Source organism: Dermochelys coriacea, chromosome 2 (assembly GCF_009764565.3).
Source record: "Dermochelys coriacea isolate rDerCor1 chromosome 2, rDerCor1.pri.v4, whole genome shotgun sequence".
NCBI classification, from domain to species: Eukaryota; Metazoa; Chordata; order Testudines; family Dermochelyidae; genus Dermochelys; species Dermochelys coriacea.
In genome coordinates this window covers 269,942,783-269,961,174 of record NC_050069.1, presented here as the reverse complement: position 1 = coordinate 269,961,174, position 18,392 = coordinate 269,942,783, and the positions used below count along the sequence as shown (strand labels likewise).

At 50.3% G+C, this 18,392-nt stretch overlaps 2 protein-coding genes across 2 annotated transcripts in view; one reads left to right on the top strand and one right to left on the bottom strand.

Moving 5' to 3' along the window:
- LOC119850788 (zinc finger protein 420-like) overlaps nucleotides 1-18,392 on the top strand; it is a 39,623-nt gene that overhangs the window by 12,036 nt on the left and 9,195 nt on the right. The window contains exon 4 of the mRNA XM_038389359.2: nucleotides 1,658-1,660. Within this exon, the coding sequence (XP_038245287.1) occupies nucleotides 1,658-1,660 (3 nt within the window). The remainder of the gene's footprint in view (nucleotides 1-1,657; nucleotides 1,661-18,392) is intronic.
- On the bottom strand, nucleotides 13,041-13,614 carry LOC119850787 (histone H2A-like). Its single transcript, XM_038389358.2, has one exon. The coding sequence runs from the start codon at nucleotides 13,583-13,585 to the stop codon at nucleotides 13,157-13,159; it is 429 nt and encodes a 142-aa protein (XP_038245286.1). The 5' UTR covers nucleotides 13,586-13,614; the 3' UTR covers nucleotides 13,041-13,156.

The following is an 18,392-nucleotide window of genomic DNA, read 5'->3' as shown; positions in this document are numbered from 1 at the left end:
TTTAGCCCAAGGACGAAGTTATATTTTCTTCTGATCTGTCTGGATAAACTGGATAAACTTAACACAATGGCCTCAAACTTGTAAAACTGCCTCTCAGGCTGGTATTCCTCTCTGCGCTCCTCACACGTGATCTGACTCACCTCTTTAATGAATGCTGTTTCCTTTTTATTTATGCACTGATCTAATTGTTTTCATTATGTACCATATAAAAAAGCCTTCCCCATTTTAATAGGTGTCTTTTTAAAGCACAACGTGTAGTTCAAAGGTAGGAAAATTCTTCATGGTCTTTGACTCATTGGCTTTTTTTGGTCTGCTTTATGTTTTGCTTCCTGTAGCGTAACTTCCATGTCTTGCTGCATGCACAGAGGCCGTGGTGTGGAGCAGGGAGCTGGCTTGGTTTGAACTCTGTAGTCCTTATTACCCAGGGGTTGGGTTATAATTTGAGTATGATTCTATAAGTGCTTCGTGCCTGGGAATCTGGTTGACTCCAAAGACAGTTCTATGATTGGAATGCTCATGGGACTGGGGCCTGGTGTTTCAATTCATCTTAGCCATGGATGGCTCCCACCTCTACATCACCTTCTCATCTGACATGAATGCTGGGACTTCCATTACGCCGGAATGGAGAGCTGGGCAAGGAGCAGCCGGCTAACGCTCAATCCAGACAAGGCACAGAGGTGATGCAAGTGGACAGGGGAAGTGTTTTGAGGAACTGTTTGCAAAGATGACCTTGCCCTTCACTGACAGAGTATGTTTACCCTGCCACTCACAGCAGAATCCCACTTGGTTACTCATTGCTCTTGAGTTTCAGCTAGCTGCGGTGATCAGAAAAGCCTGTTCCTACTTCCCATTGGCCAAACAATTATGCTCATTCCTTTCTGATGTGGACCCAGCCACAGAGATCCATGAACGTGTTGAAACCTTCTCTATCTGGGCTTACCAAGGAGCTGCATCTTCTAAGCAAAACTGTCTGGCATCAGTCAAACAATGGGTCCATTTCTAGGTGCTTGCCCTGAATGGGCTAGAGTCCAGAGACCTCTGGGACCACCTGTCTTCTCCATTCCCCGCTATCCTTCCTACGCTCAGCGGGGACGCTGAGGGTAACAGAGCCCAGATTTCATCTTGTGGCAGCAGAAGAACAAGGTTCTTGGTGAAAAGTCCATGCTTGTGACAAGAACTTCCCCAGCATATCAGCTTGATACGCACATCTCACTACCTCAAAAGGATGCTGTAAGAAGATACCCACTTAAACTAGCATTTCCCCATGCAACTAGGTTGTAACGACACCATTCTCACACATCATCAGCTACCAGTGTCAGAAAACAGATTAAAGGGAGAAAGGTTCAGAGTTTTACCTCCTACATGTAAAATGAAGGCTCAATACCCTGAGTCACTCAGCCCCTGGCGATGAGTGAGACAGCAATACCCATGGATAAATGAAATCAAATAGTGCATTCAGGGAACAATGCCAAAGCCTCCTTGTTGCTAACTTCACCATGTCAGTTCAGATACAGGACAAGAACAGGCTGTAAAGCTGAGTGGACAAGGTCTCTGGATCAAATTCTTCCTGGACATAAGCAGACAAAACTCCAATTGAAATTGCTGGGATTTGCCACCACTCACACCAGAGTGGGACTGGACCTCGGGGCTTGCAAAGGTGGTGAATTCAAATCCTGTTACTTGAGGATACTTTCTTGTCTTGACATCAGATCAACTGTTATATTTTCACTACTTATCATCATCAACCAAAAATGTGACTTTATCCTTCAAACACTTAGTATCCGGAGTGATGCTTTCTATCATGTAGGCAGTTCTTCTCCTGCTCGTGAATATTTACGGGATCAGGGTCTTGCTTTGTGTTCAATTAAAGTATTTAAATAGTTTGTTTCTCAGTAAAGTAACAAATCATATAGTACATCATAGATGGTTTGCTTGGTTATTAACTATTGTTATTTGATTGTATTATTTATGTAGTACCAACACTGTACATTAAATGTTACATGCATGCAGGTCATGGTGTGAAGATCCTTGCTGGTGTCCATCAGATTAGCTCTACTGGCTTCAACAGCTGAGGATCTGACTGGTGGAGAGAGGACTTTGCAAATCTATTCCTACGCATTGTTTAGTTATTGGCCATAAAACACTTTGAAACTGGCAGGTGCTATATTCCATAGAGTGGTTACTATTTGTAACAGGTCGGGGCACTCACCGGCGCGGTGCCTCCTGCTGGTCAATCCGGGAATTAGCTCATCCAGCTCAGGAGTGCCCTCCTCTGGCCAGTTTCCCTGCCCTTGCCTGCCTCTCTGCAGTCCCTTTATCTCCACCACATGTAGGCCCCATGTCCATCCTGGACCATGGTGCCCCTTACCTTGGGGTGCTGCCCCTCACCTAGGGAAACCCACTCTCCTGAGCCCACCTCATCTCAGTGACTACTGCCAGTCATCATCTAGCCCCTTCTCTCAAGGGCACACTGCAGTCTGAAATGGCCATTCATCACTGGCAAGGGGGTGGTTGGACCTGCTGCTTTTTCTTGCCCTGGCTGCCTTCCTGCAGCCCTAGTACCTCCTCAGGCCTTTGCTGCAAGGCCTCAGTCTGGGAGGTTGCCAGGCCAGAGCTCCCCAGCACTGCTCTGTCCAAGGTACCCCTTTCTCTACCAGGCAGCTAGGTCCTTCTTGCTCCACTACTGGAGCAAAACTCACCTCCTTCTCCCCAGGAGCTCTTCTTATACTGGCCCAGACGGGCCCTGATTGGCTGCCTCCAGCCTGCTCATGATTGGCTCCCCGGGGCAGACCTCTCCCAGAGCTGTTTTTAACTCCTTCCAAACCAGAGCAGGGTGACCGCCCCACTGTACCATTATATAGCCAACATTTATCATCACCCTAGAGATGATGTCACAGTGATTTCCTATGCTAAGCATGTCTCTGATAGCCCAAAGTTGGTAGCGGCTTGCCTTTCATTGGTGATCATCAGGGATCCTAGTTGTCAGTGATAAAAAACTCCAAAATTCTCCAATAAAAAAAATCCGTGTTTTCCCATGATTAAAATTCAGGTTATGTTTAGTACTTTCCATATATCTACAACTGTCTGCCTTGTCACGTAATCTACAGCCTTGCTGTGTACAGTACCACACAGCACAGTGCCATCCACGTGACATTTGTTCTTGTCAAACTCAGGGACATGGGGTTTAGGGGTAGTTTTCAGGTTTGTGGCCTCTTTTTATAACTTTAATTACCCACGGCTGGAGGCTGAAGTGAAATTTGAGATGCATTTAAACACGAAGGTCTATACGCCAGAAGCAGTATTGGAGTGCGTTTAGCTATGTACATTTAAAGCACATTCAAAAATCAACCACAAGAGGGGGAGGCTGTGCGCACTGAATAAGTGACACTGGTACTTTCAGTAAAATCTAGTTAATAGTTAATATATGTTTTAATTTTTTCACAAAATGTAAAAAACAAGATTCTCTGTAACAAAGCAAATCCCGCGTTTTTCCACGGCAAGTGGATTCCTAGGATCCCTGGTGATCATTGTAAGAATCAAGCACTATTTTTTAGGCTTGATTTTTAAAATAAGCAGCCCGACCCAGCTGCCATGACCCTTGCTCAAGCTAGCTGTCCCATTGAAACCAATGCCCCTCCTGATCCAGGTGGAAATACTCCTGCTGACTGACACTCGCATCAGCCAGATCAGAATTCAGCCTCTTGAAGTCAATGGGGTGACATTTTTCATTCATATTATTGTCATTATAGTAGCCTCTGGAGACCCCTCATACTGAGTGCTGCACAAACACAAAGTGAGAGAGATTTGCTGCCCAGAGACCTGGCAGTCTAGCCAAGACAGCTGAAGGGCTGCAAGGCACAAAGTGGTGCAGCGACTTGGTCAAGATCACACAACAGGTCAATGGCAGAGGTGGGACTAGAACTCAGGTCTCTGAAGGGTCAGTGTAGACTTCCGCTTACAGCCATCTTGAGCAGGGAGCACTCCCATGGGGATGGGTTGCAGGCTCAGGCCCTGTGTTTGTATTGCAGACTAATACCTCGGCGTTTCAGACACGCTAGCCAAGGGGGCATAGCCTGGTGGAAGAAAGGCCCCGAGAGGAACATTTCTTCCCTTTGGACTCTTGCATCCCTCAGTGCTCTGCTGCGTTACATGTGCCGGGTGAAATCCACCCCCTAGGGCTTGAGCAGCATGTGGAAGATTCCTGGAGACATGGAAGGTCTCCCATGGTGCCTGGCTCAGAGCTGAGCCCCAGCTGCTATGCCAAGACCTGACCCTTCCTATTTATTGCAGATGTTTAAAGAAGTTTTTGTGTTGCAGAAGCAAAAGCGCACAGTGAGGGCTGGTTTCTTTGCAGGGGCTTGTGCATGGACATAGGTCTCAGTGTGACCCAGGGAAATTACTTTGTAGCCCTGCTCTTTGATTTGGATTTTTTAATGAGGAATTATCTCAGTATGTTTCTGTTGCATTCAGGGCACCGTCCCTTTCAGGCCTGTAACTGTGGGTCAGTTGTACCAAAGGACTGTGTAGCCTAACAGGTAACGTGTCTGGTTTGAACTTCCAACTCTTACGGGGGTTATCCTTTATTAAATGTCTAAGCAGACTGCTCCATCACTGTGCTTCTAGATAAGTTCATCCTTGAACCACGACTGTAAAGGGAAAAAAATCCAAAACGTTTCCAACATCAGTAGATCCAAGCTGGAAAATAAAAATTTCAGCCATGTAGAGATGCCTATGCAATCCATGGCAAAGCATGTGTCACGTCCCCCTCCACTGGCTGGCCCCTATAAGGATAATGGCCTACTACTGCTATTGCTGTTGAAGTTACTCCTTTAACTCAAGTGGTAGAGGTTGGTTCAGTAGAGCTGAAGGTTTCGGATGGAAACCCTGCTGAAGACCTATGAGGCAGGGATTCATTACATCTCAACACCTTGGTTAGAAAAGGGTTAACCTGTTACGTTTAAAGGGCAACATGCAGATACGATAATTTGGTCTCCCCTTCTGTGATTGACTGAGGCTTGGTCTACATGACGTACCTACTTCAGTTTAACTATGTCGCTCAGAGGCGTGAAAAATCCACACCCCAGAACGATGTATCTATGCCGACCTTCACACCCCCCCCCACTCATGTAGACAGCGCTATCTTGGTGGGAGAGCTTCTCGGGCCAGCATAGCTGCCGCCTCTCCCGTCAGCTTAGAGTGTCTTCACCAGATGCGTTACAATGGTGGAGCTGCGCCGATGTAACTGTAGTGTAGACCTGCCCTAACTCACTCCTGGGAGCTTTAAACTGGGGAATGGCAGCTCTGTGTGTCACATCAGCCACCCAGCAGGGCATAAAGTCTAGTGGTTAGGGACTGAGACTCACCCCTTCTGGGGTCTGCCCCTGAGCAAGACACTTCCCCTCTCTATAGGTTCCTCAGGTGTCAGTGAGGGATTGTATTCATTGCACAGGGGGACTTCATTAATTAAAAGCTCAATCTTGCCAGCCCCTTACTTAGTCAATGGGAGACATTCCATGTACTGAGGGCTTGCAGAATAACATGGCTGCTTCTTGAGATATCAGGGCCCAGATCCTCAGCTGGTGTAAATCCTGTCACTCCACCGACTTTACACCGCTGAAGATTCGGCCCCACGTCTTCATAGGGCTGAACTCTTTATTTTCCTAATTAGGGTTTTTATTAAAACCCGTGAGATGTGCTGGCTCAGACTTGGTGTCGAGATCCTCACTGTGTTTATCGAGATCCCAGAGGTCAGGGTCATAGTAGTGAACTGTACTGTTGTTTCTACATGGCTGCCTACATGATTCCAAATCAAATGGAGGACACGTCGAGCAAGGGCTATTAGCCAGTATGGGCATGGATGGTGTCCCTAGCCTTTGTTTGCCAGAAGCTAGGAATGGGATGGATCACTTGATGATTTCCTGTTCTGTTCATTCCCTCTGGGGCACCTGGCATTAGCCACTGTCGGAAGACAGGATACTGGGCTAGAGGGACCATGGGTTTAATCCAGTATGGCCGTTCTTATGTTATATTCTTAAATACATCAAACAACTATATCCAGTATTATGTAGTATTCAGATTCTAATTAAATGAGCATATGCAGAGATATATTGGCTGCCGTTCATTCTTGTCTCCTCTCACACCTCATTGCTTCTGCCTTCCAGAGAAGTAAATAACAATGGTGAAAATTCATCTTTGGTGTAATTTAGCTCAGGGGGGTCAACCTGTGGGTCATGACCTAAAATTGTGTCACCAGAATGTATCAAAGGGTCACATAGGAGGCCTGGGTATTGGGGAGGGGATCAGCTCCTGCTTCTTGGCGGGGAGACCCTGGTGTGTGTGGGAGGAGGGGAATGCAGAACCTGCTCTGCACCCACCCCACAGTGGCAGCTCCTGCAGCTCCGCTCCTGTAGGGCTGGCTGGGCTCAGGCCCCTGCTCCGGGTGCTCTGAGCTGGTGCACAAGGCTGTGGTGCCACTCAGGTTTGGCCCAGCTACCCCTCTGTCATGATGACAGGGTGCAGCCAGGCCAAATCTGAGTGCGTGGCAGTGTGACGCAAATGTGGCCTGGCTGGCCACCCATCAGCAAGGGCCAAACCTGAGCAGCACTGCAACCCTGAAGGTCACAACACTGGGAGATGGGACCCAGCCGAGCCCAGCCAGCCCCATGGGACAGGAACCGCAGGAGCCACCACCATGGTATGCACGGTGTACCTAGTTAGTACTTATTACATTAATGTGTATATTATATATTGTGGATACGAAATGTGTAGTAAACCAGATGTTTTTTGCATTAAAGCTATTTAAACTGGGTCACTATGGGCCGTCAAGGTTACAAATGGGTCTTGAGCCCAACCAGATGGAGAACCACTGGTCTAGATGGACTTGAATTCAGTCCAGTATTTTGTTGCATCAGAATCCAGGATGTGGGTGGTCCCTCTGCTATTCATGAGGAAGCAGCAAGTCCCAAGTGAATTGCTTTTATTCAGTTATTACACCAAGAACATAGTGGATGAAATAGCTCACTCAGCATCTCCAAAGTCTGGCATCTCCTTGTGTCACCCTAGCCTGTGTCCTCTCACCTTCGCACCTCTTGCTGGATACAGGCAGTGTCCACAAGACGGCATTAAGCTGCAGTCTCCACTCTAAACAGACGATCAAGATGTTTATTTCTTCCTGGGACCCACCTCCTGTTTTTGTAAAACATGGGAGGTCATTGTCCCACTCTACTCAGCACTGGTGAGGCCCCAGCTGGAGTTCTGTGTGCAATTCCGGGCACCACACTTTAGGAAAGATGTGGACAGAGAGAGAGTCCAGAGGAGAGCAGCAGAAGTGATAAAAGGTTTAGAAAACCTGACCTATAAGGGAAGTTTTTAAAAACTGGACAAATTTAGTCTTGAGACAAGAAGACTGAGGGGGGACTGGGTAACAGTCTTCAGAGAGGACAGTGATCAGTTAGAACAGGCTCCAAGGGAGGCTGTGGAACCCCATCACTGGAGGTTTTTAAGAACAGGTTAGAGCAGGGATTGGCAACCTTTGGCCCCCAGCCCGCCAGAGTAAGACCCTGGCGGGCCGGGCCAGTTTGTTTAGCTGCCATGTCCACAGGTTCGGCCGATCGCAGCTCCCATTAGCCGTGATTCGCCGCTCCAGGCCGATGGGGGCTACGGGAAGCAGCGGCCAGCACATCCCTAGGCCCGCGCCACTTCCCACAGCCCCCATTGGGCTGAAATGGCAAACCGCGGCTGGTGGGAGCCACGATCGGCCGAACCTGCAGACGCAGCAGGTAAACAAACCGTCCCGGACCGCCGGGGGCTGCGTGCCAAAGTTTGCCAATCCCTGGGTTAGAGAAACACCTGTCATGGATGGTCTGGGTTTACTTGGTCCTGCCTCAGCACAGGGAGCTGCACTAGTTCACCTCTCGAGGCCCCTCCCAGCCCGACATTTCTATGATTACATCTTTCTTGGTGTCCTGTTCTGCAGCATTAAAACAAAATAGCTTCTGACCCTCTGCTTTTGAAGAAAACCTTCCTAATGCGACACAATTCATTGCTAGCTGCAGACAAAGAGCCTGAAATATTAGCTCTGAAAGGTGTGAGCTGCTCTTGATCCTATCCATGGACTGTTAACTGGCACTCCGTGCTGGGTTCCCTGCCCAGTGCTGTCCCAGATGCACACAGAGTTGCCGACTCTCATGATTTTGCCAAGAGCCTCATGATAATGATTGTTTTTCCAGCCCCGGGCCTCCCACCATCCCGTGCCCACTCTCTCTCTCTCACACAAAGTGCTGCAGCAGAGCCATGAATTATACAGCGAAAGCTAGAGGGAGCAGCTAGCGCCACTTGTGGGGAAGGCTCTGCTCACAGGGAAGCGCTGCCTCTTACATCTCTTCTCCTCCTCCCGGAACCAGACACATTCACAGGCCAGATGTGGCAGAGTCAGCCTCTGCAGCACCCTCTTGTTGCCCACTGGGACATTACTCATCCTGCCTCAGTTTCCCTCAGTCCGTGGTTGACCGCTGCCTCCCACGTGGTCTGATGCTGGGGCAACTTACCCTTCACCCAAAGTTCCCCTCCCAGGAAACCAATGTTCCCAAACAAATATAACAAAATCAACAGAAGATGCTCCGTTCCAGTCTTGGGTGGGACCCCATCCTTCTACTCGGGTTTAGCTAGTTACCCCTCACCAGTGCTCCCTGCCTCAGGCCTGCCTTTCCTCCGGGGAGACTCTCCCAGGCACTGATCTCTATCTGTGCCGGACACAACCTTAGACAACAGTCCCAGGGGCAGCATGAACAGAAGGGCCTTGGCCCCTCGTGGGCTCAGCACCCTGTTCTTTCTGCTTCTCTCTCAGGGCTTCCTTCAGGAGCTTCCCCTCTTCTGGAGCTGGTCTCCAGAGCCTTCCACCCTTCCGCAGCACCTTGCCCTAACAGCTCTCTCGCCCTTTGTTGGCGTTGCAAGACCCCTTCCCAGCCGGGTTTAGTAACTGACCAGGGCCGCCTGCTCCCTAGCTAATCAGGATCAGCTGGGGGAGGTGATCTGTCACAGACTGGACCCGATTCTCCCTAACGGGCCAGCCAGCCTGTGACACCAGGCCTCTCCCTTCGCATACAGTCCAGTGGGGCAGCTGGCGGAGGAATCTCACCTCCCAGAAAGGCCTGCGTGCCAGCAGCTTCCTCAAGGGCTGGTGAGTCCGGGAGAGCCCCTCTGCCAGCCTATCCCACTCCTGGTCCTGCAGAGCTGGGCACTATCACCACCACAGCCCCTTTCCGGAGCAAGACCCCTGCACTGTGCCCCTAAAAGTGCGGTCCCGCGGGTCGAGGAGCGGGGAACACGGACAGCAGTGGTGCTTGGCTGCGCTGGCAATGCAGCGAGGGATGGGGGAAGGGAGCTCCCCTTGGTCCCCGGTCCCGTGCCTGGCGCAGGTTGTTCCATCCCTCCGTCTCCTTTGATGCACACAGTCGAGCGCTCGGAGGCCTGTCCCCAGCAGGGCCAGCTCGGTCCACGCTCCCAGAAGCTGGAGGTGCTGCTGGCAACTAAGGCCCTTCTCAGGCCAAAGTGCTGTGGGTGCCTTTTATTTCTGCCTCTTCTTTTCACCCCCTCCCTGGCCCGGGTGCCTATGGGAGCAGCGCTCCCAAGCCAACGGAGGAGAGGTAGAAATAGCAGCCTGGCCAGCAAGCACCAAGCGGGCAGGTTCACGTCCAGTAGATGCCAGTTAACCGAGCTGGGGCTGCTGAAGGAGGCTAGTGTCCTCTTATTGTTATCGCCCAAGGTGCCCAGCCAGGGGTGCTGGGTGGGCCCTGCAGGGACAGGGCTCTGTGCATCCAAGGCAGAGCTGCAGGGTCTCCTCTGCCCGTCGCTCCCCCATAGAGACAACCCGACATCCCATCTCTGCGTCCAGACCTACCCACTACCATCCAGCCCCAGATCCCACCTGCCCTGCTGCTCCTCTTTTCCACTCATGCCTGAGTTCCTGGCATCGTCTCTGCAACAGCCCTTAGGCCAGGAGAGAGAAGGACCTGGCTCAGCCCAGCGTGTCCATTACGCTGGCTGCTTTGCCACCTCCCAGCTGGGAACTCCAAGCTTCCTCTGGTGAATTCAGGGGAGAGGAGGAGGAAAATCAGGGGCACCATTTCAGATTTTGGTGACGGAGGGAGGCAACTTTAACTGTGATTCCAGGGGCTACGCAGGCACCTGAAAACTCTAGTTTTCTGGGAGATAACAATTAGCTGACAGGAGCCCTGTATCTAATTCCTATATAAAAGAAAGAACATTTAAATAAATATTAGACCCACTCAGCTCAAATATAACAGGTTCTTGTTGTGGCAAGTCACTTAAGGGACACCAATGAGGTTTAAGAGTAGCAGCCATGTTAGTCTGTATTCACAAAAAAGAACAGGAGGACTTGTGGCAGCTTAGAGACTAACAAATTTATTTGAGCATAAGCTTTCGTGAGCTACAGGTATCCAATGAAGTGAGCTGTAGCTCACGAAAGCTTATGCTCAAATAAATTTGTTAGTCTCTAAGGTGCCACAAGTCCTCCTTTTCTTTTTTGCAATTAGGTTTAAAATGTTAATGTATATTCTTAGTTTGTTACTAACTCTGCAGAGAGAGAGAGACCCCATCAGGACTCCTGGGTTCTATCTCAGCCCTGGGACGGGAGTGGGGTCTAGTGCAGGAGCGCCATTTAGGAGGCGGTGGGAGGGTTCCTGTCCCCCATCAAGTTTCGAACCAGAGGTCTGCTCACAGTGCATGCCCTAGCCCAGCTCTGGAGGGGAGTGGGGTCTAGTGGGTTACAGCACGGGGCAGATACATCTGGGTTCTCTATAAGAACATCAGAACGGTCATACTGGATAAGACCATTGGTCTGTCTAGCCCAGTATCCTGTCTTCTGACAGTGGCCAATGCCAGTGCCCCAGAGGGAATGAACAGAACAGGGAATCATCAAGTGATCCATCCCTTGTCGCTCATTCCCAGGTTCTGGCAAACAGAGGCAAAGGACACCATCCCTGCCCAGCCTGGCTAATAGCCAGTGATGGACCCATCCTCCATGAACTTATCTAGTTCTTTTTTGAATCCTGTTCTAGTTTTGGCCTTCACAACATCCTCTGGCAAAGAGTTCTATGGGATGGATTGTGAAGAAATACTTCCTTTTGTTTGTTTTAAACCTGCTGCCTATTAATGTCATTTGGTGACCCCCAGTTCTTATGTTATGTGAAGATATAAACAACGCTTCCTTATCTACTTTCTCCACACCTGTCAGGATTTTATAGACTCTGTCATATCCTCTCTTACTCATCTCTGAAAAGTCCCAGTCTTATTTATTTCTCCTCATATGGAAGCTGTTCCAGACCCCTAATTATTTTTGTTGCCCTTTTCTGAACCTTTTCCAAGTCCAATATATCTTTTTTGAGAGGGGGTGACCACATCTGCACGCAGTATTCCAGATGTGAGCATACCATGGATTTATATAGAGGCAACATGATATTTTCTGTCTTATTATCTCTCCCTTATTATCCCTTTCCTAATGATTCCCAATATTCTGTTTGCTTTTTTGACTGTTGCTGCACATTGAGTGGATGTTTGCAGAGAACTATCCACAATGAGTCCAAGATCTCTTTCTTGACAAGTAACAGCTAATTTAGACCCTAGCATTTTGTATGTAAAATTGGGATTATATTTTGCCATTTGTATTACTTTGTATTTATCAACACTAAATTTCATCTGCCATTTTGTTGCCCAGTCACCCAGTTTTGTGAGATCCCTTGTAACTCTTCACAGACAGCTTTGGATTTAACTATCTTGAATAATTTTGTATCATCTGCAAATTTTGCCAACTCACTGTTATCCCCTTTTTCCAGATCATTTATGAATATGTTGAACAGCCCTGGTCCTAGTACAGACCCCGGGGGACACCACTATTTACCTCAATCCCCTACAAAATACTGACCATTTATTCCTACCCTTTGTTTCCTATCTTTTAACTGGAATGTCTGGCAGTGCTTTCAGGATCATTTAACAATCCTTAATTTAATTTAATGACAAGGCTTTTGTTATCTTAATCACCCTGCCTCTGTTTATAACAAACTCCCTGCCCCAAGGGGGAAGCTGAGAGCAGCACAGAACTCATCACATTCCACACTCAAGCTCTGTCTGGGGCTAGGGCATGTGCTGTGAGCAGACCTCTGGTTCAAAACTGGGGGGAGGAAGGAGCCCCCTCAAAATGGTGCCCCTGCACGAAGACTAGGGTTAGGGGTCCAAAGAACATCCCTGGGCTGATGCCGTTGGCTCCACCAGGGAAGATTTGGGACAGACAGCCAGCGTGGAGAAGTGAAGCTCTGAGGGAAGTTTTGAAAGCAGCAGAGGCCTGTTAGATAGAAAGTGGAGGCCTGGCAGACCAACCGAATAACACAGCAGCATGAAAAGTACTAAGGGCCAGAATCTCAGCTGGTGTCAATCAGCAGAGTTCAGCCATTGAAGACTTGGAGCTATGCTGATCAACAGCAGCCGAGGAACTGGCCCTACATGATTAATTCGACATTTTAATATGGGTTTCAAACCAACAAATCTAATATTGTTACATCTCTCCTCCCCTGCCAGGCCTTTCATGTCCCAGGATAAGTTTGTTTTCTTGCCTTTTACCTTCCAGCAACTTAGTGCAAATTCAGCTGCTCTCACGGGAGGAAAGATCAGGCTTCCAGCCTATCACAAAAGACAGAGAGCAAAATACGCTGCCGACAGCCAGGGTTCTTTAAGCCACTTATCCATACAGCACCTAAGGCTTTACGGTCCAAATTCTGGTCTGTTGAAGCCAATGGCAAAATTCCCATTGGCTTCAACGAGACAGGGGTCTGGCCCTTCCTGTGCAAAGTGCTGTGGAGATATTGACTAGTCCACAGTAGGTAAAAATTGATTTCCTCCTTGTACAGATAGGGAAGCTGAGAGACACAGAGATTAGGGGACTTGCCCAAGGCCCAGCTGCAAAGCTGGGATGAGAACACAGGACATCACGCCTCCCGGGCTCAGAAACATCCCACGTGGCACCCCCTTTCTCTTCTCCATATACTCTTTTATGAATCCATCCCTGGCAATGAAAAGCAATGCTGGGTTTGTATCTTTTAATAGAGCACGTGGGTGGCTGTGAAAGGGAAGGTCAAAGTCACTCCTATTTCTCCTGGAGGGTGTTCTCCCCCAGCAGACGAAGACTCTTGCTCCTGGAGGATTTGCTGCTCTTGGCCTTCAGCAGCATGGCCTGGCTGTTGGGTAGGATCCCCCCCTGGAAGACAGCATCGCTGCCCAGCAGCAGTTTGTGGAGGTCCTTGTTACGGCCGATGGCAAGCCGCAGGTGCTGCGGCGTGATACATCTCCTCGGGTCGTCCCGGGTGGCATTCCCAGCCAGTGCCAAGAGCTCCGTGGTCAGGTACTCAATCACGGCAGCCAGGTAAACCAGTGCTCCTCCTTTGATCCGCTTGATGCAGTGTCCCTGACGCAGCATCTTCTCTATATGGTCCACAGGGAATTGAAACTTCTCCCAAGAAGACTGGGACTTGGAGTTTGCCTGAGGTGCCTCCCTGGTCTTCCCCAGCCCAGACATGATTGCAAATTCCTGCGGCTCAGTGGCTCTCCCTGCAGTAAACAGCAAGAGGAGTGAAAGAGGCTTGGATTGAGGATTCAACACTGTGGTGGGGGGGGGAAAGAAGGGGGGGAAGGATGGCAACCTTACATTTTGATTCGTTGGGTATGAACCAATGGGAAGCAGGATCCTTTATTAGCCAATGGGGATATTTCCTCTCTTTATGATGTCATTTTCATTAACAGCCTGTTGACCTTTGCAGTTTCAAGGGAGAGGTGAAGACGAACATAGGTCTTTTTAGACAAGCTCTGGTGTAATATGATCTTAATTTATAGGATTATTCCTTTAACTCATCACGTTTACACACATCATGTGCAGAGGGGTGGGAAGATGTTGTCTTCCCCTAGCAAATACTTCCTTCTCGAACATGAACCAGCACAGGTTCTTCTCTGCGCACTCCTAGCTGATGGTCTCCTCGTCGCTGAGCTATACACGTTGGAGATGGACAAGACTGAGTAGTAAACACTCGCAAAGGATGGAGCCCTGCCATCCACAGCACTTTACAAAGGTGGGTAAGTATTACGCAGGATAAGTGACTACACTCACAGTGTGGCAGAATCCAGTCCTGTATTCTAATCCCTAGATCACACTGTTTCACATCTAGTCAGGTCATATTTAGCCCTTCCCCAGTCTTTTCCCACTACTTCCCTTTGGAAACTCTTCCGCACCCTCATACTTCAGTATAATGCAGGCACTGAGGTACTGCGGTGATTGGCACCAAGATAAGAACCTAAATAGACAGATGGAGATTACTTGCTGTCAGTAAGATTTCCAGATATTCATCATATATCTGCCCTTTCTTAATCCGTCCCATTACTGCTAGTTATCTCTTTATAACACCCTAAACAATTCCTCTTCCCCCTCGGTGTTTATGAGATCCTACTGAAATTCACCCACCTCACAGACCTTTGAAGCATGGAACTGACGTGCTCCATACCTGACATTCCCCTCAAGCTAAGAAATCCCATCTGCTTCATTCACCATCTACAGAGTCACTCCGATCACCACACACAACCTTGCCCATCCTCCCCGTGTGGATAGAAGATGCCCTCCTCCCAGCCTTCAGAAACATGCCCCAGAAACACCTTTGTACCAGATGCAACGTGCCAGATCGACAGCTCTGGATCCTGAGCAAAAAGGTACAAAGCTTGAGGGGCACAACAGCCTATATTTCCCCATACCAAGATGCCTCAACGCTGGCCCATGAACCATAGGTGCCGACTCCGTGGGTGCACCAGGGCTCAAGCACCCATGGGGAAAAAATAGGGGATGTTCAGCACCCACAAGCCACAGCTGTTCAGCGAGGCTGATATTTGGCGGCTGGCAGGAGGCGCTCGGGGGAGGGGCATACCGTGAGTGGGACGAGGCGGAGCAAGGGCGGGGCCTCAGGGGAGAGGCTGAGCAGGGGCAGGAAGAAGTGGAGTGAGAGCAGCAAGAGGCGGAGCGTGGGCGGGGCCTGGGGACAGCGGGCACGGAGCACCCACCGGGAAAAGTACAAGTCAGTGCCTGTGCTCATATATCACCAGCAATAAAGACTGCCCTGGGTGGCACATATTGTAGCCTGGGGGAGGCTATGCCACTCCAAATAGCCCAGCGTGGCCCCGCCCATGCTCTGCCAGGAAGGCCCCCTGCTACTTGCCCTTCCCCCTCAGCCCCCCAGCCCAGGCAGGCTGGCTGCTCCTTCTCAGGGAAGTGTGCTGAAGCTAGGGCTGGGGTTAGAGGACTTGGGGTGGCTGGGGCCGGCCAGCCCTGGGGAGTCCCTGGGTGCTGGGGGCACGCTGCCTGGCACTCAGGGGGGATTGCGTGCTGCCCACCTGGGGGGCTGCATGCCGCCCACCCTGCCTGGCACTGAGGGGACACCCACCTGCTTGAGGGCTGGGGGGGCCGTGTGCTGCCTGTCAGGCGCTCCAGGCGGGGGCTGGCGACTGTGGGGGTGGGGGCTCTAGTGGGGGAAGGGGGGTGGGAGGGGCGGGGCCGGGCAGGGGCTAGTCTCCGCAAGCTGGTGGGTCACCCACCACTCATGAAGACTGCGCAATTAGAACACGGTTAACATTCTGCTGATAATGCCTGAGGTGGACTAAAATCCAGCTCACTCACCCACTCTCTCTCTGCCACTGCAGGGCTGACAGGAGTAAAAACCAGTAAAAACTTTGTGTCGTTAAAATGTAGCCGTTCAGACGCTGCCTGTGCACAGGGAGTAAGGAGCAAGACGGTGCCACTTTAGAGTTCCCGCCACAATGAAGTTCAAGAAGAATCAAAATTCAAGCAAGCACAGGGCATTAAACCCACTATGAAGCCTGTGACAAAGTGGATTTTTCCTCCTTATTATGTTGTATGCAAGCCTATGTGAATCTTACCCTTTTACACGAATACTGTGTGTGCCTCAGTTTCCCTGTGTATTGCACCAATGCCTGGTTGGTGGGGATAAGGGTGTGTGACTTTTGCCGAGACCCTCGGGGGCAGGTGAGGCAGCTCCAGCTGCCTGCACATAGGTGATGGCCAATGCCCTTTGTAAGCAGGAGGGGGATGTGACTAGGTGACACTTTGCCCTGGAAGACCAAGAGAAGGGGCAACGGGCATATCGGAGGTTGGGTTACTGGAAGCTGGGCAGTCTCCTGTTTGGGACTTGGAGTCTGGCCCAGGATTCTCCAAGATGGACTTTGCTGAAACTCACTGATTTCTGTGCTAACAAGCTCTGTTCCACGTGGTGTTCCTGTTGACTAATAAACCTTCTGTGTTATACACTGGCTGAGAGTCACGGCTGGCTGCAGAGTTGGGGTGCAGGGCCCTCTGGATTCCCCGTCCATGTGGACCTGCCAAGGGGCAGTGTGAACAGCGGGGCTGAATGCTCTGAGGTCAGACTGGGAAGGCCATAGCTGAGAAGGCTTTTTGCCCTGAATAGCGTGCCCTGAGGGGAGTCACGTTACCCAGAGACCTGGCTGGCTTCATACAGAGCAGTTCCAGAGCACTGGGCCTGTGATTCTGTCACAAAGCCCAAGATGAAAAGACACGTGGGAGGAAGCATGCTTTGGTCATTAGGGCACAGGGCCAGCATTCAGGAGACCTGGTTTCAGTTACAGACTATCACATACATTTCCTCTGGGGCCTTGCGTCCATTGCTTAATCATTGTTTAATCTCCAGCCCAGTATCCGACAGTGGCCAGTGCCAGGTGCCCCAGAGGCATAGGCACCAACTCTGTGGGTGCTCCGGGGCTGCACCAGCAACCCCCCATCAGCTCCCTTCCACCCCCCAGCACCTCCCGCCAGCTGGCGAGCCCCACAGATCAGCGCCTCCTGCTGCCTCTCGCTCATTCCCAGCTTCTGGCCATCAGAGGCTAGGGACACCATGACTGCCCATCCTGGCTAATAGCCACTGATGGTCCTATCCTCCATGAACTTAGCTAGTTCTTTTTTGAATGGAGATACTAGCACCAACATTCCCCATGGGGGGCTGTTATAAGGATAAAATCACTCCTGTTTGTGAACTGCTCTGCTCTCTCTATGCTGAGCACCCCAGGAAAGCTTAAAAATAAACCTGACTGTATTTGGGATCAAACACCATACAGAAGCTTGAATGGGAGAAGGGGAAGGAGACACATACCCATTGCAAAGCCCCAGCCCCAGGGCAGGTACATTATATCAATGAAACTGAAAGGGAGGTGAGATTTAAAATTGATACCAGGAAATATTTTTCACACAATGCACACTTAGACTGTGAAACTGACACATGAAGTCCAAGAATTCAGTAAAATTCAAAGAGGGATTTGATGTTTATATGGCTAACAAGGACAATCAGAGTTTTGAGAGTTAAAGCTAACATAAAGGGAAGGGAGCTAAACCTTGTACTTCATAGTTTAAAGCAGTGGTTCTCAACCAGGGGTATGGAGAGGTCTTCCTGGGGTTCATCAACTCATCTAGAGATTTGCCTAGTTTTGCAACTGGCTACATAAAAAGCACCAGCAAAGTCAGTGCAAATTTCATACAGACAAAATGAGACAGCACTGTTTCAGTAATAATGCACTGTGACACTTTTGTATTTTTATGTCTGATTTTTTTAAGCAGGTAGTTTTTAAGTGAGGTGAAACTTGGGATACACAAGACAAATCCGACTCCTGAAATGGGTCTGGTAGTTGAGAGCCACTGGATTAAAAAGAAAAGGAGGACTTGTGGCACCTTAGAGACTAACACATTTATTTGAGCATAAGCTTTCATGAGTTACAGCTCACTTCATCGGATGCATCCGGTGAAGTGAGCTGTAGGTCAGGAAAGCTTATGCTCAAATAAATGTGTTAGTCTCTAAGGTGCCACAAGTCCTCCTGTTCTTTTTGCGAATACAGACTAACACGGCTGCTACTCTGAAACTTGAAACAGACCATCACAGCTTGTCATGCCGTTAACCAGAGCCCGGGTTGGGGGTTGCCGTATCAGTGCCCCCCGGCTCCCTGTTTTTAAGGCTTCCCCTGCCCAGGCTGGGCACTGTTAGCACCTCGCGACCCGAAGGCCTCCCCCCAGCCGGGAAAGGGGCTGGCGGCGCAGAGCTGCCGGACACCCCAAAGCCCCGCTGCGGGCGGCGCGGCCCCGGGGGCGCCGGGCAGGGGAGGAGACCGGCGAGCGGGCGAAGGGACCCGCTCCCGGCAGGTCGGGGCTATGCCGAGCGGGGCCGCCAGGCGTCCCTGTGGCAGGACTCCCGGCCCTTCTCGCCCGCCCCATCGCTCCCTGCTCCGGAGCTCGCTTCCCGTCCCCCCGGGGCGCGGCCGGGAGCCCAGAG